General features: G+C 39.5%; 1 protein-coding gene and 1 long non-coding RNA gene across 16 annotated transcripts in view; one reads left to right on the forward strand and one right to left on the reverse strand.

Annotated features, from left to right (window-relative positions):
- Positions 1–6,048: 6,048 nt before the first annotated feature.
- Positions 6,049–9,984, reverse strand: LOC128541194 (uncharacterized). Its single transcript, XR_008365625.1, has 3 exons — positions 9,899–9,984; positions 6,419–6,500; positions 6,049–6,340 (listed from the first exon to the last, which is right to left on the reverse strand). It is a non-coding gene; the product is annotated as an uncharacterized LOC128541194 (long non-coding RNA).
- Positions 9,985–11,329: 1,345 nt separating this feature from the next.
- ebf3a (EBF transcription factor 3a) overlaps positions 11,330–23,149 on the forward strand; it is a 96,687-nt gene continuing 84,867 nt past the window's right edge. For all 15 annotated transcript variants that reach the window (XM_053511474.1, XM_053511481.1, XM_053511484.1 and 12 more), the window contains exons 1-6: positions 11,330–12,065; positions 12,382–12,538; positions 13,027–13,090; positions 13,459–13,514; positions 15,737–15,810; positions 17,293–17,361. In XM_053511474.1, the coding sequence (XP_053367449.1) occupies positions 11,932–12,065; positions 12,382–12,538; positions 13,027–13,090; positions 13,459–13,514; positions 15,737–15,810; positions 17,293–17,361 (554 nt within the window). In that variant the 5' untranslated portion in view covers positions 11,330–11,931. The remainder of the gene's footprint in view (positions 12,066–12,381; positions 12,539–13,026; positions 13,091–13,458; positions 13,515–15,736; positions 15,811–17,292; positions 17,362–23,149) is intronic.

Genomic DNA, 23,149 nt, shown 5'->3' on the forward strand with positions numbered 1-23,149 from the left:
ACTAACCTAAAATAAAACACAAAAATGCCAGGGGAAAATAAATCAGTCATTTAAAATGAAACAAAAAAAATCAATCAAAAAAGATCAAAAGCACAAACACTTCAGAATATATTTGAAGTACATAGAATATATTTGTAAATGTTTGAGATTCCGAATGAGATCAAAGATTTCTAAATGGCTTTTAATATTTGTACACTTCATTTACATTTTTCACAGCTTCATTACAAAACACAATCAATGCTGATTTCTATTACATGACAAAATACAATATTTGATTGATCACTGAACAATCTTTACAGCGGGCAGGTTCAAAACAGGTTCAAAGCTCATTCAGAGACATCAGGATATTTGTAAAATTAAAAGCAATATCTCTATACTGTGTAGAGATATCAATTAATTGGTTTAATGGCTAAAACAAATCAATTCATCAAGTCAATCAACAAAATGTTAATAAAGCTGCTAGTATAAAATCACAGCATGACAAATGTGCAGTTTGGTACATTTTACTGTTATTCCGAAGTAGTGCAACTCTGATTTGATGTGTTTTTTTTAGTAATTTACCAATTTTGTTAGATATGTTGTCATCCTTTCCATTCACAGTTTGACACAAGTGTAATGTAAGTAAATCTGTATATCACCAGATCCTGTTCTGAGGTTTGATGCCACTCTGACATGATGAAACACAATAAAGCTACAATCACATATGATTGAATTGTTCAGAGCACTAATTGCCCTTCTTGTGTTTCTTTTCCTTTTACATGTGTACCCACCCACACACTCATTAGATTTCCTTGCTCTTCTGTTGTTTACATGTTTGCGGTCTCCTCTTAACACTAACTGGAAAATAAATCCCATAAACGCCTGTGCAGCAAGGTTTTCAGCACCGCGTTACTCTCAATGAACAAAATTACACTAAACAACAAACACACTCTTGGCTCGGTCCCTGTGATCAAAGCTTTGGCTGCCTAATCTAGCCAATTAATCTATTTATCAGCAGTGCACTAATGAATATGCAGTCCATATGCTTTTTTTCCCTGACATGCTGCATCCCTCCAAGTCGGAAATTGGGGCGACGTTCCATGCGGGTGATGCGTTCGAAGGCACAGTCGTGCCGTAGATCATCAGTGAGCTAGTGAAATCGGAGTAAATGGAGATTAGTGCGAATGAGTGCCTAAAATCTCTCAATCACACACGCTCACGAGTCGGCGTGCGCTCACACAAACACGCAAACGCACACATTCACACGCGCCTGAGATGCGAAATTGAGGGTAAAGGCTTTGGAACGCAGATGTTGAGTTTCACTGTTTAATTTAAACATTCTGCCAGGTTTTCTGTGCTCCTTCTTCACTGCTTTGCCACCTTGGAGGTCCCTAGCCACTCGCTGCACCGCTGTGCAAAGCTGCCAGTGATTATTTTTAGCTTTTGCTTGGCTTTTTTTTTCACAGCAAACTCTCATCCTCTTTCTCTGTGTTAATAATGTAGGATTCACACATCAGAATTAGTTTTGTATTGTTCAAATGCTCAAGTGGAGGGTGAGACACCTCTACACTGCTAGTTTCTTAGCAAGAAAATCGCGCATGGAATGTATCAGGAATGAATCACACAATCTTGTCAAGATACGTTCTGTAAGATAAATATCACACGATACATTCAGATACACAGTGTGGGCGTAAAATGAAATTTATCACGATGTAAATGCAATGATTTAAGTTTGGTTTTCTAATCCACCGAATCGCTGAGAGCACATGGCTCATGTTGAACGATAAGGCAAATCCAAGTGTAAAATAGATTCCTGTATAAATGAATCGTTATAATAAATAAACAATAAAAATCTGTCTCAAATGGTTTCACCAAAAAAAGAATACATGTTGCAGATTATTGAATGCATCATTGCTGTTGTCTTTATTGGGGAGAAGGCAGCTTTTTTCTCTCATAAGAGCACACGTATGGCGTAAGAGGAACTCTCACCTTTATGAGAATACCTCCTCTTTACTACCGCTAAGGGACTTGGCAATCCAGCAGGCACTTTTCAGCCTGCTTCCACACAAACCTAGCCATTTCAGCTTCCCATACATTTCTTAAAAAAAAAAAAAAAAACAGCTGTCATTTATATGTGCAACTGAAAAACAAAAAGATTTGGGTGGGGAAAGGATGCAAAATTAGGGCAATGTTTCAGAAGCAAATAAAGCATGATATGTAATTATAGGGTGAAATAATAACCATGGATAATTGCCCTGCAATTGCAATTAGCAAAGGTTACATATATAAACACTCTTTGTCAAAATGATTCTTGATATATTCGCTGTATAGTCATGAAATTGCCCTCAGGTATCATGACATATTATTGTTTTTTTTTTTTTTAACCTAATTATGCATTGATCAGCAGATGCACATGACTACAAGCTGACCTGATATAATAGTCATGTAATAACACAGGTCTTTAAGTGATTTTACCAGCTTGCCCTCGTGTCATAACCAGTGGGATATGAACTACAATATAATATTGCAATAGGGGAATGGGTGAACTTTCACCCCTACACACCCACCCATGTACACCCACACCCCCATATACACACACATTCTACTAGAGAAGACAGAGAATTACACTTAGATAGAGCAGAGAAGTCACTATTAATCCCACTACTCACATTTACACTTTCTCACATTTACTGTGTCTCTGTATGGTTTTCGTTTTCTGACCTTTTCCTCATCAGTCAGGAAGTGTTTTCTGAAGAGAAAAGTCACATGATGATACTATACAACACATTCGCCAGACTTGAAAAGAAGGTTTCAATTTCATTTCATATAATAATAATAATAATAATAATAACAATAATAAGCACTCTTGCCTTGCATGTCTAGGGTCCGAGTTTGATTACCGGCTAGGCTCGATTACCATCTCTGCGCGCATGGAGTTTGCATGTTCTCCTTGTGCTTGGTGGGTTTCCTCCGGGTACTCTGGTTTCCTCCCATAGTCCAAAGATATGCAGGTTAGGCTAATTGGCGTTCCTAAATTACGCGTAATGTGTGAATGAGTGTGCAAGTGTGTGTGTGTGTGTGTGTGTGTGTGTGTGTGTGTGTGTGTGTGTGTGTGTGTGTGTGCCTTGTGAAGGATTGGCACCCTGTCCAGGGTGTACCCTGCTTCGTGCCCTAAGCATCCTGGTATAGGCTCAAGGTCCCCACAACCCTTAATACAGGATAAAGCGGTATAGAAGATGAGTGAGTGAGTAAGTGAGTGAGTGAGTGTGTCAAATATAATAAATGTATAATTAAATAAATATTAAATTAAGTACAATGCCTGTAACTATGAAATGAAAATTGCTAAATATCTGTATGTTCAAAACATTTTCATGCTGAAATAAATATTTAAGTAGCACTGCAATTCTTTGTACAGAGCAATGATTATTTATATTTTTATGAGGTCATTAAATAAAATTAGAAATCAAACCAACACAATATAATTCACTAGGACTGATTAAGGACACTTGTGGTTAATGACACTCAAACCCCACAAATAAAGTAGAATGGAATAGAAAATTGGCTTTCCAAGAATCATGTGACAATAGAGTGATGATTGTATTTGCTAATGTGAACTCGAATGCTTTATTTGATTGTACATGTTATGTAGATATATTATTATTATTGACAGCAATTCTTTGGCTTTGCTTGCCCGGTTAGATAAAGCACATTAGGTAACACATGTCTGCTGCTATCATCTGTGTTGGCCAAGCTTCAGCGCATCCGAGTATAGCCAAATATCAGCAAGCGACGAATGTGATAAACTCTACATAATCCACCGACCCTCATACATGACTGAAAGCAGCTGCTCATGGGGTCTGGTGTTGGGGGGGGGGTGATGTTGGGGAATCTTACATGTGCACTAAACTGTACCTTTCGCACTATCTGTGTGTATCTGTATCTTTTACATTTACATTTAAGGGTGTATGTCCTTTAAAAATATTTACTCAAAATGAAATAAGGCCCATTAAGCGCTTTAAATCATTGTAAATGTTTGTTATGTACATATTTTATGTTTTTTTTTACATTCAAATTTGTTCAAATTCATCACACTTACAGATTGTTTATATTTTTTAATCTTGATGTTTAGTTTGAGGAATGTGTAAATGATGCTTATTGTTTTAAATAGATCTCTTTAGATTGATTGTTTCACTTTAATCATTACTAAAAGTAAAGATTACATTTCACATTTCATTGCAAAACATGTTACTTTAGAACATTTCTGGTCCTCTCAAAGAATTGTAATAGCTATGGAAGATTTGATTAGTTGCATCTTTATTCATAGCATATTCACTTTAAAGGCTATTTAAAATGTATATGAAGAATCAAAACAAATTTCAGGATTTAAAAAAGAATATAGCTACTAAATGAATATGGCAAAAAATATATCTTCAGGATTTGCAGCAGAATTTAAATATTGACCTTAAATTTTCTTGCCAATGCATTTTATCATAAATTTGCAAGAAGGTTGGAAGTGATCTGGATATCCAAACTTATTTTTAAATTATTGAATAAACTAATTATGCAAAAAGTAGATTTAGTCATTATGTGCCTTCTTCTTTACAGGAACACTTTTTTTTTTGATCCAAGACATTATTGACATTATCTAATACTGTAGATAAATCGGAAATCCTGAGCTAGTAGTAAAAATGTTGTATTTTTTTTATCAATAAAGCAATAAATGAAAATGGATGGGTTTAGTATAGAAACACTACCACCATCACCTCCACATCATCATCATAATCATCATCATTATCATCACATCCATACGTTGACTCATTTTCTTTAATTTTTCATTTTCAAACTGTAAAGGAAAAATAGACATTCTGCAAACAAGTTTATGTCTTTCTTTTCTACATAAATAGTTTATTTTAAATAAATTATAATATACCTTAAATCGTTTATATTTTAGTTTTTATTTGGAAGACAAAAAAAGAAATGTCTAAGTTTGACAAGTTTCAAACATTTAAAATATTTAACTGGTAATTTTGAGGTTTCCAGTGTTTGTCATGTTTCCTTTTCTGTCATTATCACTGTATACGATATTAATCACACTGTCTATAAAAACTTTTTAGATTTTTTTTTAGATACATTTCCTATTAAACTCTGCGGTAAAAAAAAAAAACAAAACACCCGCCCTATAACTTTTCACTTATGAAAACTATCCCATTTGATCAATATGAAGTGTTATGAGTTTTAATTTAGTATTTACTGTTATTTGTGTATAATGGGGCCCCTGATGTGACGGTGCGCTGGAGCATCTATCCTGTCTGTAGGTGGCGCCCTGTCACCGCACAATATACACGTTTTTTAATTCCATATTCACCATGTGAACCTACAGAAGAGAAGTGTCGGTGTGGCTCAGATTTCTGAATCACCGTTTTAAATTGTATCCTTTTCAATGAACTTGGGTTTTTTGTACAAATTTAAAAAAGTAGGTCGGATGCGAATAATTAAGGACACGGAGATTTTTGGGTTTGGAGTTTTTGAGTTGTGTTTAAAACACACACACACACACACACACACGCAACCCCCGTGTGTGCGCGCAGGTGCAGTGTGCGCCCCCGGACCTTTAATTACTGCGGGAAACTTTTTTTTAATCAGGGAGTTTACGCACAAAGAGCTGGAAAGTCGGTAGTGAGTGAGGTGGGGCGCTCTTTTCCGTCCCCATTTCCACTGGATATTTTACATGTTAATTATCTCGAATGGTTCTTGCTTTCTTTATTCATATTTTCTCCGCTTGCCCCTTTCTCTCCTCTCCTCTTCCCTCTCTTCATGTGGGTGTAGCCCGGGGCCGCGCCGCAGGCTCCCCTCTTCATTTCAACTGCAGAATGGAAATGCTAATTACACGGCGGCCGAGCCCGACACACACACACACACACACACACACACACACACACACACACACACACACACAATAACTCACTATTCTCATTTAAACTCACTCCAACTCAAAAACTGTTCCTCACACTCCATATTTGATGATAATAATAATAATAATAATAATAATAATAATAATAATTCGCCTGTTCTCATTTTGAGCCCCAGATGTTTGCGTGGTATGTGTGTTTATGTGTGAGATGCATACAGATGTTGCGTATCCATATTTGCTGTTATTACACCAGCCTGTAGGTTTTTACGCAGACCCTTTGACAGTATATGATTTCATATTAAATGCAGCATCTGCTCGAGCATGTTATGCCTTATCAAAGGTTCGAACTTCATTTCCAGTGAGTGTGTAGTCGAACTTCTAATTGCCGCCTGAATTGTACTGGGACATCTGGACTGAGTGTATCAAAGCCGGCAAAGCGCGTCCCAGTGGCTGCCGAAAAAAAAAATCATCTGAGTTAATTAGCGCGATGCATGTTTAATTAAAGCCAATTACAATATCTAAAATTACCTAATCGAAACCTGTTTTTTTAACACAGTCAAGGTGCCCTCAATCCCTGCTGTTCATCACACCACACAATAACAGCTTCTTTCTGTAAATAAAATACAGAATACTGATCGAAAGAACACAGAATACATGCATTTATTATTATTATTATTATTATTATTATTATTATTATTATTATTCCACACATTTATATTATTTATATTTTATTTGTATAACTACATACAATAAAATTAAAATATTGACCGCAACTGATTTCTCCTGACTGATTTATTTCACTCCCAGGGCATCAACTTTAATAAATAGCTTACATTTTATTCAGACAAAATACTGTTCTTAGGGTGACGCTACAGTACATCGTAGATTATCCAAATAAAAATCAGATCATGCATGCATGTATATTTATTTATTGAAGAAGTGTGCCAAAGTGTTCAGGGTTACTGAGCTCAGGTTGGAAATTGCATTACACAATATGAGCAACAGGAGGCGCTCTTTATCAAATTTCAGGTCGACTAGGGCAAATAATAAAAAAAACAGTCATGCAAATCTTCGCCTTGGAAAAATAATCTTCACTTTCCACCTCTTTCCTCTCACAGTTCCTTTCCACATGCCTCAGAGATCATTAACACGTCTGTTACAACGCCTGGATTCACCGGGCTAGAGCAAACTGTTGTATTTTCTTTCTTTCTTTTTCTTTCTATTTTTCTTTCTTTGCGCTTTATATTTAAGGCATTATTTGCAAAAACAACTTTACCCGATGAATTCAAATTATATTTAAAAAGTATCAATTTTGTTGTGCTTTATAAAAAAAAACAATGTTTTTGAATTATTTTGTGTATAAGTGTAAATGTATATCCACACAGTTCTGCAAAAAGAAAATGTTTTGTATCTATTTCTTTAGAAAATCATTTATATTTTATTTATTTTTGCATTTATATTTTTGCTTTTTTTTCATTCGTTAACTAAAATTACTATTAACGGGGAACAGGTCTTTTTTACACTTTAATTTATCCATTAGAGAAGCCATTAGTGTGATGATCAGCTCGAGCTGTGACGCGCGCGCAACAGTTTCAGCATCACAGCGCTGAATGATTGATTCGGTCCGTACTCACTCACTCACTCACTCACACACACACACACACACACACACGGTCTAAAATGTGTTCAAAACGTGTTCAATGCAAACTCAGGCTTTTTCCCCGCGCACTCTTTATAAGTGAACGGTGGAGCAATGGTGTGTTGTTGCAGTCTTGTGATGTTTCATGCAGTCGTGTGATGATCAGTTAATGACTAGTCGTCTTAGTGTATTAGACCTGTGACTGTGGCTGAGAGGTGGGTCATAGAATCACATTACTCCGGGTCCATACTGAGACTTTTACGCACGATCGTTGCAGGCACACGATACGTCAACAAATACCTGTGCTTTGTCTATAGGATCACTCAGATTTAGTCTAGATTCAAATCTATTTGCATTAAATCCGCACCTCGGCACCATATTAATCCATAAAATGTCAGCCACAGATAATAGAAATACAACATTTCTAGTCAATTTTAGATGAACAAAACAAGAAGTTCTTGGGACGTCTTTTGTGCCACATAACCCCATTAAGATCACACTGCACTTTAGGACACTATAATAGTCACCATAACTATAAGCCGTTTTTGCATACCTTTACACTAAAACCCAGGTCTTTACGTGTGGCATATCACACATAATGCAGTGGCACGAATTTTCGGGCGCACTGGCTGCGTAATTGGTGTACTGTTTAGTCCGGCACTGTGCAGATTTGGGACCAAGCCACGATTAAGACTCGTTTTCATGAATGTGGTCCACTATTTAGTACGGTAGTGTGATGGGGTTTGGGACGTGGCCGAGATTTTGAGGGGATTTGGTGGCTCGGGCACGCGCGGAGGTGGTGGGGGGTGCCGGTATGACGAGCAGAGAGGACAGCTGGGCAAGCGGCCATGTGAGCGACCACTCCGCGACATCTGGGAAACCTACTGGCGCGCGGCACGCGCGAATCGGTTGATGTCGCTATTTAAATGCAAATTTTTTTTCTTTTTTTTTTTGAGGTCGGGGATCGTCGAAGCCTCCGGCCCGTAAATGCGCACAAAAGGAGCACTTCGTGTGCACAATAAAGGAGGGAGGGGGGGGCTCGTCTCTTTTCGAACATACCGAGGAAAATCTTATTCAAAGCTGCATCACCAACTTTCTCTTTGTGCGCTGTCGGCTGTTAGCACACTTTCCGCAAAAGATCTAACACAGGCGACACAAGACAACTAAATCCACACACACACAAACACACATCCACACACATTATTATTATTATTATTATTATTATTGTCAACGATGATGATGATGATCCTCGCTATCAACTATTTTATACAACTTACACAGGATCAAGCGAAATCTATAAAAGAAGAGAATATCATAAGAAATGCAGTATATTATAAAAAGTTGACAGCATATTCATACATTAGCAGGTGTCTCCTGAATAATATTTTGTACATTAATAAATAAAGCCTAGATTTGCTTTATTAGAAATTTCACGTTTTTTTAATCTTGCAAAAGCAATTAAATGATCACAAAGGGGGGGAAGTATTTAAGCTAAAGCCATAAAACTACAGCGTGTGCTCTCAGCATGTCGGAGTGCAGGAGAAACTTGGCGGATTATTGTATTTGGTGCACGCGCTTTCGGCTCCAGATGAGGCTGGAAAATGAGCCGAGATAGATGCAGGCGGAGCAGCTGATTCTCTCTGGCCAGATGGCTCCTGAACACAGATTTGCATTCATTTTCGCCTTAATATCTTCCAAAATAGAGGGGCAGCTGCATTTGTTGTCAAATAAGGTTTAAAACTCCCTTTTTTAAGGAGGGGATCGTTACCTTCGCGATGGGATTGTTGAACTTTTCTCCCCTCCTCCCCTCCCCCCTCTCTAGTCAACAGTATCAGCTTTAAAAGGATTTAAGCTAAAACCCTAATTTGATAATCAGATTGAAATCGCTTTGGTGTGTAATCTGTATTAAAGATACTGTAGATTGCGGTTATCCAAGCAGAGAGTCAATGTGAGGGAAATTTAAACATATAATATGAAGAAAAAATTAAAATAAATGAAATAAAGAAAAGAATAACTGAATGAAAGATTGTTTGCATTTCCTAATATAATTATTACTAATTAGGCTACATTCGTTGTTATAGGCTATATTGACAGAACTATTTTCTATTAACAACAATATAATAATAATAATAATAATAATAATAATAATAATCAATCGCAATAAATATTGACAATTCAAAGACACGAGATAACACCACCGAATTAATATTAAATATCGTGTATAGTATATTTTATAATTAATTAATAGGCCTGCATAAACGCGTCATTTTTTTTGTTACAACGAATTAATGATTACTACTACAGATAATAATAATAATAATAATAATAATAATAATAATACATTTATATAATGTAATTTTATTACTTACGGATTTAACTGGACGGCCAGGCAAGTAATAGACTTTTTCAGGCGAGCAACAACTTTGATAATTCACTTATCTTTAGCAATAGTCATTAACCCCCCAACACCAGCACAAACAGATTGCTCTCTCACACTCTAAAACACACATCTCTCCTTCTCTTTCTCTCTTTCTCCTCTCCGTCCCCGCATCCCTCCCTCCAGTGCGCTGCGCTCCGGCTCCCCAGATAACCCACATCGGAGTCTCGATTTTTCAACCATTCATTAAAATATTAACATCAATACACACCCTGCCAAGTGGCAAAAAAATAGAAAAGAAACACCTTACACTCCCATATCACAAAACTAAATAAGCAATGGGCGCATTATTGTCCTTAAAACGCTCTGTTTATTGGAAAAAGGGCTCATAGAGCGAGAGGGTGGACGCAGCGGATCCCTCGAGTCCTTCCACAGTTTTCAGATGCAGTTTTAGCGCGATTTGCAAAAAAGCATCCCGGTTTTTCTGAGCATTTGTGCGCGACTCGGCACGTGTGTAAGGATATGTGTGTAAGGAGAAGACGACGACGAAGAAGAAGGGAGAGAATGTGAGTGTGTGTTGGTGTGTTTTGAACACTTTGCAGCCTACGATCGGTGCGCGTGTTATTCTTCAGTTTGAACTTCGACTTCAGCTGCGCATCGCGCTCTTATGAAGAGGATCAACTCTGCCATTATAGTGGGGGGTATTTACTTATAGTTATAAATCCGCAATTATCAAATAGACAGTGTGATTTTGAAATAGAATTCAGTCTTTTTATCGATTGATGCGCCTCAAACCTGCTACCCCAGCTCCGTTTGACTTTCATAGCGACACAGGGGCCAATTAGGCATCTGAGATATCCGTCACTGTCATTTGCACGACACGGTGATTGAGCGGATGACAAGGGGCCAACAAATGATTTTATTCTGCATGTGAACCACCGTGTGCATGGATGCACCTAACCCTAAATGCCTCCTTATCCGAGCTCTTGAAGCGCTAATAAATCCATGTTCAACCATTTTTCACCTATCACAATTCATAACATTTATTTCCCTTTGTGTGCAAGTCATTTACCAAACTGTGTTAGTGGTGCGCATTTATTCTAAATAATAAAAAAAAAACAAATACAAAACTAAGTATTTTTTGGCGGATTACATGCAAAATCATGTGTATGTTTTCGGATGATTCCCTTGATTAACTTGAGCACGTTAATATCTTAAAAAGGTGAATAGAAAGTGCATCTTGCTGTCTGCTTGTAGTGTGTGGATGTGTGTACTCACTCACGCGCAACTTGGGCAACGCCAGCGACCGGAAATGTCAGACCCCTTCTCCTCCATATATGGTCAAAACCCCGCCCACAGCGCGTCATCGCTCTGACAGTGCGGATCCCGCGGGTCTAGAGTTTTGGCTCCCGGGAAAGGCTTCAGTCCTAGGGGATAGAGGGCTGAGTTTTGTACGCTTCCATCCATTCCGAGAGACGCTAAAGGCCCCCCTCATCAAGCTCTCTCCCGCGTCCGGGAACACCTCCGCGCTAAATCATAGTTTTTTTCCCGTTTATTTGTCTTTTGGAGCTGAAGCGGCTTGCCAGAAAGTGGTCGATTCAGCAGTGTCCTGAAGCTTTTTTTTTCCTGTAGGGATGATGACACGAGCCTGAGAGCATCATCACAGCGCAAAGTTACAAGACATGTTGAACTGATTTTTTTTAAGAAAGAAAAGAAAAAAACATCATCCAGGTATTTCGACGACTTCTCCAACGGGATCCTGATCCAAACAAGCCGCTGAGAGATCCTGACAGAGAATCCTCCACTCGCCCATGTCGTGCCAACACAGGACGCGCTGAAGGAACCGAGACTTGTTGTGAACTGGGCTTGTTTTCTGTTTTGTTTTGTTTTTTTTCTTCAATCACGACCAAACTCTCGCAGAGATCCGAGTGCGAGAGACTAGTGGAGAAACGACGCTTCCTTTTTCCCCCTCGATTTTCGCTTTGACCTCATCGGCTGGAGCTGGTTTTTGCGCACGCCGCTTTAATGTTTGGAATTCAGGAGAATATACCGAGAGGGGGGACGACTATGAAAGAGGAGCCGCTGGGCAGCGGCATGAACCCCGTCCGATCATGGATGCACACGGCCGGGGTGGTGGATGCTAACACAGCCGCCCAAAGGTACGTCTGCCAAATCATCCCGATTTTTTTTCATGCATTTCTCAGACCAACCCTAAATCCCCACTTATGCCATGTATCAATTACGGTCTCCCCGTGCACCTCTTCTCTCCGCCGCTCATTACATCATATTACTACTGTTTAAGTGACAAATCAAGAATACTCTCTCGGTCACTTTCCACCAGTTTAGATGCTTGTTTTTTTCTCTTCCTGATACTATATCTATTTCGTGTGTATCCATCCCTCCCTCCCTTGCTCCCTTGCTCCCTCTGTCCCTACTGTTTAACCGACCTCGGTTTGTCATCTCTTTCCCCCGCAGCGGAGTGGGTCTGGCGCGGGCACACTACGAGAAACAGCCGCCGTCCAATCTGAGGAAGTCCAATTTTTTCCACTTCGTCTTGGCTCTGTACGACAGACAGGGTCAGCCCGTAGAGATCGAAAGGACAGCTTTTGTGGACTTTGTGGAAAAGGAGAAAGTAAGCGCCGCTTTTTGGGGGGAAAAATGCCGCGCAAGATCTTGATATTTTTCCCCATCTTAAGTTCACAGAACTTTATGCACATGCGCCAAAAGAGTTCTGATTTGAACGGAGGATCACAGAAATTTTAGTATACACATTCTCCTACATGTAAAAAACATATATGTGAATATTTTAGCATGTCATAATAATTTATAGTAAAATTGTGCACCACCGTAAAAAATTGTAAATGCGATTATTATACTGCAATCTTCAGCTCAAAAATCATTTACCCCACACCGGCTTTAAATTTTTCTTAATGATGCTTGTTTATAGAATTATAACATAGTATATACATTTTGATATTTTCATAGATAAAGTTTGACACATTAATTTAGTGGACATGCATAGTCCCAAAGCAAAACAAGACCATACATATTTTAAAGCACATACAATTGAAACAAAATGCAGAAAACATCAGTCTGATTGCCACCCGTGCTTATTTTCAGGAACCAAACAGCGAAAAAACTAACAATGGGATACATTATAAACTACAGCTTTTATACAGCAACGGTAAGTCCAACTTCTCCATCCTGATACTGACAACAAGGATTGCTAAAGATAATACTATTATCCAACAATAAACAACACGATAATACTAATAACAGTATCACGTAATGAATAACAATTTCTTTTAAATTATAGTGAACATGATATGAACAGGATATTTATTATGGAAGTTTAAAATGCTCCGTTACATTACAAATTATAATTGAAATTCTTAGGTGCATTTTTTATTTGAAATAGTTTGAGCGTCGTGCATATTTTCGGTGTGAGCTTTCATGTGATACTAAATAAAATAAAAAGAAAGAAGAAGAACAGAAAATATAAATAAAGTGTGGCAAAGCCATGGCGCTGACTGAATAAAACATTTCCCACAGGCGTCAGAACAGAACAGGATCTTTATGTACGGTTAATCGACTCCATGACGAAACAGGTAAGAACCACTTTTTTTATTATTATTACTGTGAGTATTATTATTAATCATGCATTTTCTGTGTGTTCAATTTGCTCTTTTACTTTTTAAAAAAAAATATTATTATTATTTTCTGATGTTACTGCTTGTTTTTACGCACGTTTGATATTTTTTTCGTATACATTTTGGTTGTTCTTGTGCGTTTTGTTGTTTTGATGCAGTATAATTTAGTATTAATTATTAACGCCACACTATCACTATATATATATATATATATATATATATATATATATATAGGAGGGGGAAAACCCCGACCTGATTGAGCACGCGCTTTGAACCCCGCACCAGTGAAAGAGAGGGCGATGTGCAGGGTTCATGAAAGGCATGCTCTCTAAATGCGGGGGATAAAATGAGCTCTCATTCTTCCCTCGTTATTATTCAGCTCGTATTTAAGCTCTCCGTGCCGTTCATATTTCTTTATGACTTATTGTCTGGGAGACAGTCTGATGTATTTGATAGGCCTTGCGTAGAGTTAATCGTGAAAAATTCTGCGCGTGGAGTTTGTGCGAAATATTCCATGCAAAAAAGCAGTACTTTTACTAAAACCGCTGTGATTTAAGAGTAAATAAGTAAATAAATAAAAGATGCAATTGTTTGTAAAGCTTATAATTACATACTCGTTATTTGTGCCCGTGTATATTTTTTATATAATCTCTATTATGCATTTTTTTCTTTCAAAATACCTTTTTTTTTTTTTACTGGTAAGCGACAGTTTTACTTAATTGCTCCTGCATTTATTAGCTCTGACTATATAAGCCTATAATGTATAGCCCGAGGGTTGGGACTTCTTGCTCTATATGCTAAAGAGAAATAAATCCTGAGAGGGCCACTCGAGTTGATATTGTACTGTTTCCTCGTCATGATGTCGCATTTTAACCGTCTCATTTCCTTCCATCATGGCTAGACAAGTTAAACTCTCGGGTTTGGTGCTTCCTTCGCTTAGACCAGTTTAACAGTGTTGCACGTGCGACAGAAATGAGAAATATAGGCCGTGTCCTAATTGGTGTGAAAATGATCAAAGAGTCAATGGCGCTGAACAGACACTTTATGGATTTCCCGTATTTACAGCGTGTGTGTGCGCGCGCGCGTGTGTAAAAGGGGTGGGAGTAAAAAATAAAAAATAAATCATGACTATAAGGATAGATAAAGTACCACCAGACAAATAACTTTCTTTCGCATTTTTAAAACTTATTTGTATTTTTATGTATCATGATCGTAAAAATTAACAAACGTGCCAAATTACCTTGTCATTTTTAAGCGCTGGATTCTGTGCGCGTTTGTCTGTGATTTTTGTTATTATGTAGCACACAACGAATGTCTGAAATTTATTAGCCCTTTAATTTATTAAAGGCTTAAATTTTGAGACAGAGAGAGAGAGAGATAGGATTTGGAAGGGTGAGAGAGATAGAAAGTGAGTAGGAGAGAGAGAGAAAGTGAAGGAGAGCGCACCTCCAGCACTGCGCCATCTGTTAAAGCCAATGCTCAAAAATTACTCAACCGTACCCCCCGACACCGTGATTTTATCTAAAGCAACGAGGAGAGAGAGGGAGAAAGAGAGAGAGAAAAATCATTGTTAGCAGCTCAAAAATAAACAGCAGATTGGCCATTAGCACTTTTCCCCCTCCAATGTGTGGCGATGATAGGCGCGGTGATGTGTGCGCTCCCCGCGCCCATCTGCACCCCGAGCGCCTCGAACGCACCAGCATTTCCCTCTCATCTTCTCCAATAAAACACAGCGACCAGCTAAACGCCTAGCATATGCGCCTCTTCATTTATAAAGTGCTATTAATGTCACATTATTTATCATCACAGTGAAGCGCCGGGCGTTGATATTTAATCTCAAATAGAATATGCTTCTCCATCATAACTTATTTATGGACATAACAAAGGTCAGGCCGTATGGGAGGCTTTATTGATAAATTATAAAATTAGCCTATACTGTCGATCATTTGTTTAGGCATGCATATTGTTTTAAATTGAAAATTAAATTTGTTTTATAATTTTTTTTTGAACTTTTATTCACACAACCACATGTGTTTATAGAAATAAAACGTTCTGATTTACTGGTGATCAAAAAAAGAATACAGGTTTAACATTTACAAAAATATACATAATAATACGTGGCGCGTTTTTTCGTGGCAGTTTGCTTGCTAATTCCCCTTTCTATTTCTTTTTGTTTCAAGGCTATTATTTATGAAGGCCAAGATAAAAATCCAGAAATGTGCCGAGTTCTGCTTACACACGAAATTATGTGCAGGTAAGGAAAACCTAAAAATGAGCCATGCACGCATTACAAATCTATCATGATTTTGTGGATTATTAATATTTGTCTTTTACATATATTTTGCATGCTTTAATTTGATAAAAAATATTTTAGAAATATTAATTTATCCGTGCATAATAATAATAATAATAATAATAATAATAATAATAATAATATACATAAATCAACATGTCTCGAATAAACTGAGCAATATCAGGATGTTAAGAGGCTTTGGAATTGATTTACCGAGCGCGCACATAAAAAAGAAAACGGAAGCAGGTCACTGATTTTTTATTAGTTCTGTATTTTTTTTTCTGATTGCGGCATGTTGGAGTGTACAGAGACGATGAAAGATCTAAAATCCGATTTACACCCAAACTTTTCCACGTAATTAGACATATTTAAACAAATATATATTATTATTATTATTATTATTATTATTATTGCACTAAATGCACACTTTTATAGGAGCTCTTTAATATCTGGAAGCCATAATGAATTAGGAAGTCAGACATCAGATAGAAATGGGAAAATTGTGACAGGAATAAAAGAGCACAACCAATCCAATTTTAACCACTAACATCAAGCATCAGTTACAGGCCCAAAGGTCATGCTTCATGGCCAGCTTCTGCTTTAGTGCCATTAGTCCCATTGATGTGCTGCATTCACAGCACTGGGCTCTTAGGTATTAACATACAAAATACTCCTCTTCCTGTGTGCTGCGGTTTCAGAGATAACATTGACACACATTGTTAGTGACCATTCTTGACTTGTGCTGTGACTACATGTAACTTTCAAATGCATGTTTCTTTTTTGTTGTGAAGTGCAGTTTTTACCCCACTTTAATCACTTTAGCTGTCAGCTTAAAGGAGCTTTACATATTTTCTCGTACCATATGGTGAGAATTTGGACATGTAACCGTTATACAAGTGTGCTTTTTTAAATGCAAGAGGCATAAGATTTTTTTTCCCCTCCTTGTATCATTTCAGCATTAATTAAAGCACTCATAATGGGAGCGTCCTAGCAGCCTCAAAATGGAGGCATTGGCACATTGTGAAAGATTGATGCAGGCTTTTGAGCCTGTAATTAATAAGTGCCCCACAAAAGCACTGGTTGAAGGTGGCATCTTGCATCCTCTCCAGATATAACAGCTTGACAATTAGAGGTAAACAAAAGGCGAAGCTGTGAAAGTGATCCTCCTGCCTCTTGGCACCCCCCCCCCCCCTTTTCCCAGTTCTGTGTTCAGCACCAATGCAAACACCGCAACATGTTGTTCCCCGTTTCGGCACAGCGGCGCCCGATTTGGGGATGGCCAGTCAGCCAGTGAGCCAGGCAGCCGCCTCCACCTTGTGCTATAAAGAGAAAGCGCAAATGACTGTTTTGGATTCAGGCTCTAGCAAGACAAAACACTCGCTTCCTGAACTGAGACCAAATCTTACATCGCCACTGTTGTTCGTTTGTCCTTTTCCTCCACAGCCGGTGTTGCGACAAGAAAAGTTGCGGGAACAGAAACGAAACCCCTTCAGACCCTGTGATCATCGACAGGTAAGGGCCTTCTCTGTCTTCCGTTTCCTGTTGTCTCTGGGTGGGGTGTCTTTGTGTGATGGGTGGTGTGGCCTGGTGTTTTGGTCTTTGCGCAGGTGGGTTGACTTGGAAACCTGGGGGTGTCTTCAGGGAGTGTGTAATTGCTCGAGGTGCCAGGGGAGGCAGTTGCTTTAGCCCTTCCTCTCCCAGCAACGCGTCATTTATTCCTAGAGAGCAGCTGGCTTTAGATTCACAGCTCTCCCTCCTTCATCCTAATTTGTTAACAAGTGCATCATTCGCCTCCATCTCCGCTTCCCTGTTATCTTCTCTGTAGGCTCTAGACATGATGCTCACAGCTTCCCACTGTCCTCGTTTCTCGTATAACATGTGTATATACCGTATATGTGTGAGCATGTGTGTATGAGCATTCATACTGCTCCTCCTGGGTAATGAGAGATGTTGCTCAGCTGGTTGTTGCTGCTTACGTGTTGATAACATTAGCGAGTTTAAATACATCATCTCCTGCAGCATGAGTGATTGGTGTTTTTTTTTGTTTTTTTTTTGCTTATTCTCCTCTTCTCTTTTCTTCAGTTCTGTTTGATTTCCCTTTCTGTTGGTTAGAAACATTCAAGTCTCGCACTTTCTTATCACCAATTATCTTGGCAGAGTATACAAGCGTGGAAAAGATGAGGGCAGATCTGAGGAGTAGGGATGTGCTAGAGAGCTGCCCGGGCCTCTTGGAGATTAGTGAGGTAGAACAAGCCCACCATGCTCCATAAAGACAGCACGAACAACTGGCACTCTGTGCCAGAGAGCAGTGCCTTCTCTCTCTCTCTCTGTCTCTCTCTCTCTCTGTCTCTCTCTCTCTCTCTCTCTCTCTCTCTCTGTCTCTCTCTCTCTCTCTCTGCTCTGTTGATGTTGCAAACTTATCTCCCCATCGTGAACTTTGCCGTCCACCGAGCGAGAAATTAGATTGGGGATATAGAAAGACAGCGAGTCGTGAGCCGAGGCAAAATACGCGCCACTGCTGGACAGCAATGCTAATGTTTGACTAGCTGAAATAGCTGTTTGCTTAGTGGAGAATGTTTGGTATCTGACAGAGAGAACATCTCTCTTATTAGTAATCAAATAGGGACTGCCAGTTGCTACTGCCACTCAGCACTAGTGTGTGTGTGTGTGTGTGTGAGTCACTGTGTGTGTTTGTGTGGCAAGTGTCGGAAAAAAAGACTCACTGCCTTGGTGCTGAATTTATGGTTGTGCTCACATACTTTGAGCACTATGAATTTCCTCCCATCACACGTCATATGGTTATGGTTTAGAAATGCTGTTCTGCATGATAATCAGTTTTTTACAAGCGTTGCCAAAGAGTAATATATAAACAGCTAGTATAATTTATTATTGGGATGCATAGTAGCAAAAAAAGTGGAACCATATTTATGCATTTATATATAATAATAATAATAAAAAAAGCACATTTTATGACCTTTAAAGTGATGTTTATTTTTTATATTTACTGTCATGTCTGTGCGTAAAATCAGTCATTAACTTGACGTGCGCTTTGTATTCTTTCACCTCACTGACTGTAGTGTTTGAGCAGCCGTGCTGATGTGCAGCTCCAGCGCGTAAGCAGTAATTAGTAGCAGGATGTTTTAATAGAAGGCTGAGAATTATGTTACACTGCCCTGTAGCGGAGAAGAGAGGAAGAAGATTATATATATATATATATATATAAAAGATTATAAGGAGCTTGTTCTCTTTTTTCCAAGCAAAAGATGAACCATGAGTCACTTCCTCTTGGTAGTTCCTGGGATGTCTGAACTCCAGTCAGTTCTATTCATCTAATAAGCAGAGCTTAGAGTATATATTTACCTTCAAAGAGACACATGCTGAACACTGTACAACAGGGCGTCATTGATATTTAACGCACTGGCTCTTCCCATAAATTGCTCGGCTTTGTGTTGCGCCTAAATAGAGTTGGAGAGATCGGATGTCTTGCGCTTTGTGCTTCAATCTGGCGAACAATGCGTGTAACACTAGTAAAATAGGAAAAGAGGAACACTGGAGGAGGAGGAGGGATTGAGTCTCAGGGAAAGAGACTGAGGCGAAAGGACGAGATATTGTCGTAAGTTCAAACAGTGGCTAGAAAAGCTCACATTTTCATTGTGGGCCGCCTGAAAAGGCTGCGAGTATCGTTTTCATCCGTCCCGCGCGTTCACAAAGGCAGACGTGCTTCATTAGCCTACTGCATTGTCCACCTATTGCCACTATGAGCAGATGATTTTATCCTTTCGCTCCCAGAACTCTTAGCCAGAGAACGGGGTCTTAAAAAAAAAAAAAGAAGTGCTGAAACTTTAACCTGGAATGTGTAGCGCGATTCCGGGTGGAACAATCAGTAAAGGGCCAATTCCTCAGCACAGATATTGCTTTTTTTTTTGCATTCATTTGTGTCGGCCAAAATTGTGACAGTGGGATGTGTAGATATGAAATGATTGGTGTCAGGAACAGGGAGGGAGGCCTACGTGTGCTCATGTTCAACAAGCGCTTGGAAATAATGGTTTGCGTGGACATGGAGGGGAATGAATCTAGAAAATGAATGGGGGGATTGTTTAGGCAGACAAGGGAGGGCCGATTATGTTACAATCAAAACATTTAACTGGGGGGAACGAGAGAAAGAGAAGGGAACCAAAAGGAGGAGAAAGAAAGGAAGAAAGAAAGAAAGGAAGGGAAGAAGAGAATGAGAAAGAGAGAGAGAGAGAGAGTCTTATGCAGCACAGGTCCATGCTGACCAGAGGAACTTGTGATCCATTATCGATAACATTCTCAGCGCCATTTTCCCAGCACTCAGGGCAAGCGCGCTGCTCGCTGGCACGGGCGCGGGCAGTAACTGGCACCATCACGCTGCTGGCATTTTCAATGGAGTTTAAGAGACTTATCATTCCAAATGTGTCCTATTTTCCTGTAGGCAAGCCAGACATCTGTTTATCCTATTTTCTCTTGGACTTTAGCACAGCTTGGGAAAAAAAAAAAAAAAGACAGAAAAATAACCGCAAAAGAACGAAAAGTTGGTCGCATTTAACAGCTGTTGCAGAATTGCAGAATCGATCTCAGTGGATCTTTAAATATTTCACCTCCCACTGCTCTGGCATAGATTATTCATCTAAGGGGATGTGTAAAGAAGGTGAAAAATAAAGAGAGAGTACGAGCAAGATGTAACACAGTGGTCTGTAAGTGATGGATGCTCCACCAGCTTTCAGAGACAGGTTAGCGATCATGTGAGAGTGTGTCAGGAGAGGATTGTGGCTTTATTCTGCGGCTCAGGGACTAATAATACTTGCCACTGATCAGGGGCTTTCCTAGCCACCGATCTCCCTTTCACTTCCTGTCACAGAGGTCAGGACAGCCTGACCCCTGAGAGATCCCCTCCATCCCACCCCATGCAGCTAAATAATGCATGAGATTGACTTTTTTTTTTCCTACACTCATGCACAGTTGTGTGCTGGGCCAGTTTTCTTCCTATAGCTTATTCCACACTGCCGCCTGCACCTGTTCTCCTACTGGGCTCGGGCATCATTTGGGCCTGTTGCTGATTTCATTTAACATTCATTATATTTCCATATGAGGCGGATTACGGGTGATTATTAGCCACCCCACTCATGGCCTGGCAGAGTCTCTTTTAAAGGTATTCACATCATTCTTTTTCTTTTTCTAAAACAGACTATCAGTCACCATCTGTGATGTTTCCTTCCTATTTCTTTTCTTCTTCTGATCCATTTCTTAAAATGTTCTTCTTTTGTTTGCCTCTCTGGCACGTGAGGGCCCAGGTCTTCATGACGAGCTCTCCTCCCTCTCTTCGGTGTGCAGATGCTCGATTGCGGCTCGCTCCGAGCTCAGCTGAACAAATGCCAGCATTTAGATGGTCAGAGCTTTTGTTGGTGTGAGGAGAACAAAAAAGAAGCGCTATGGAAATGAGCAGAGGCAGAAGGAAAGAAAAAAAAAAATCAAGGGACATTTAAAACCTAAAAATTCAATTCATTGTCTCTCTCTGTTAATGTCATTTACATTTTTGGCTGCTTCCTGGGCTGTCGAGGAGGATTTTTGGAGACGTCTTTAATTACATATCAGTGTCTGAGCAGGAGAGCAGGATGTGATTGGCCATGGAGAGCGAGAGCAAGTGAGCGAGCGAGCGAGAGACAGAGCGAGAGAGAGAGATGGTTTGTTTTGAAATGCTCCTGAATGGCAGGTTTTCACAGACCGGTGTGGAGGGTAATTAAAAGAGTGTTAAGTGGAGAATGGTGCTCTGTTGCTCTCTCTCTCTCTCTCTCTCTTTCACTGTCTGTCTCTCCTGTAGGAAGCAGCAGAGTGTTGCTCAGCTGTTACTGTAGCCTCCAGCCATTTTTGGGTCTAGATCTTTTTTATTCATGCTCAGGTGACATTCAGATGTGCATGAGTGCATGTGGTGTGTAAGTAAGCGTAGTCGTGGGTTTGAGAGTTCATGTGAGAGCAGCTTTTCATGTGTTTTTTTTTTAGAATTGTTTTTAAAAATATTGGGTGTTAGAGAGAGAGAGAGAGAGATGGGGAGGAAAGCAAGGGGAAGATGCGAGATACACTGAGACACACTGGTGGAGAGAGAGAGAGAGAGAGAGAGAGAGAGCTTCATTAGTTCTGATTAATGGCTGAGCAGACAGCAGATATATCTCTGGCCAGGTAACAGCCTCAGAGCCGCACTACAGCACCAGCACAGGTGTGTTCTGCTGCTCTTATTTATGAGGCAGTCAGCAAGCTTTCTGTTGCTCATGCTGTACACACACACACACACACACACACACACATATAGCAAATAAAGCACATTGCTCCTCTTTCCCCTTCAGCCAGCTTGCCTAGTGAATAAGGTGATGGCTCGGGCCATGTTACAAATTCTACTGACCACTACCAAATTAGCCGACGCAGCACTAAAAATGCTCCCTCGCTCCTTCACTTTGCTCCACTGTGCTTTTTCCATGTGTGTATATGTGTGTGTCTGTGTGTGTGTGTGTGTGTGTGCGTCTGGCCCAGCATGTTAGTGGGGGGTATTTGCGTTATTCTAAGAGGCCATTAATGCGCGCCTGCATGGAGCTGGCCATGCTAAGCGGCTGCCGTTTTGGTGCAGGTGTTTCGGCCCAGCTCTTTTGAAGCTTCAGTCACACACCGAGCCGCAGCCGCTCGCTCCTGTCAGGACTGTCTGATTCCGCCTGTGGCATGGGAACCTTCTCTGGGAGATGCTTGTGTAAAGGATTGTCTCTGTGTGTGTGTGTGTGTGTGGAGGAGTAATAGAGCTGAGACCGAGATCCAGGGAGGAAAGGAGGCAGTCAGAGATGTCAGAAACCCCTTTAAGGGAGTGAACCGATAGCAGAATGATAGTACGCCATACTATGTGCATGCTTCTAGACTCGTTTATCAGGAGCAGGACAAAACAACAGGCATTTAACATCATTATGATAAGAAGGACATCCCTTTTTCTTATTTGAGTCTGTGAAGAGGGGTTTTGGTATGGTGGCGGGTGAAAAATGTGCTTCTTCGCAGAGTTTGTATTAGAAGTGAGGGATATGGCAAATATGTCATGATACCTGAAGGCAAATCCATGACTGTACTGAGAGTATATTAAGAATTCTTCTGGCACACAGCGCGTCAAAAGAAAGGATATAAGAAGAGGGTTATCAAAATACTAATCTAACTTATAATTTTTTTCTATTTATAAAAATAAATGTGATTACAATATCTGCTTTAAGATGTTTATGTTTCAACAAAAAAATAAAATTATCCATCCTTCCAT

The sequence above is a fragment of the Clarias gariepinus genome, chromosome 14 (genome assembly GCF_024256425.1).
Source record: "Clarias gariepinus isolate MV-2021 ecotype Netherlands chromosome 14, CGAR_prim_01v2, whole genome shotgun sequence".
Classification (NCBI taxonomy): Eukaryota; Metazoa; Chordata; class Actinopteri; order Siluriformes; family Clariidae; genus Clarias; species Clarias gariepinus.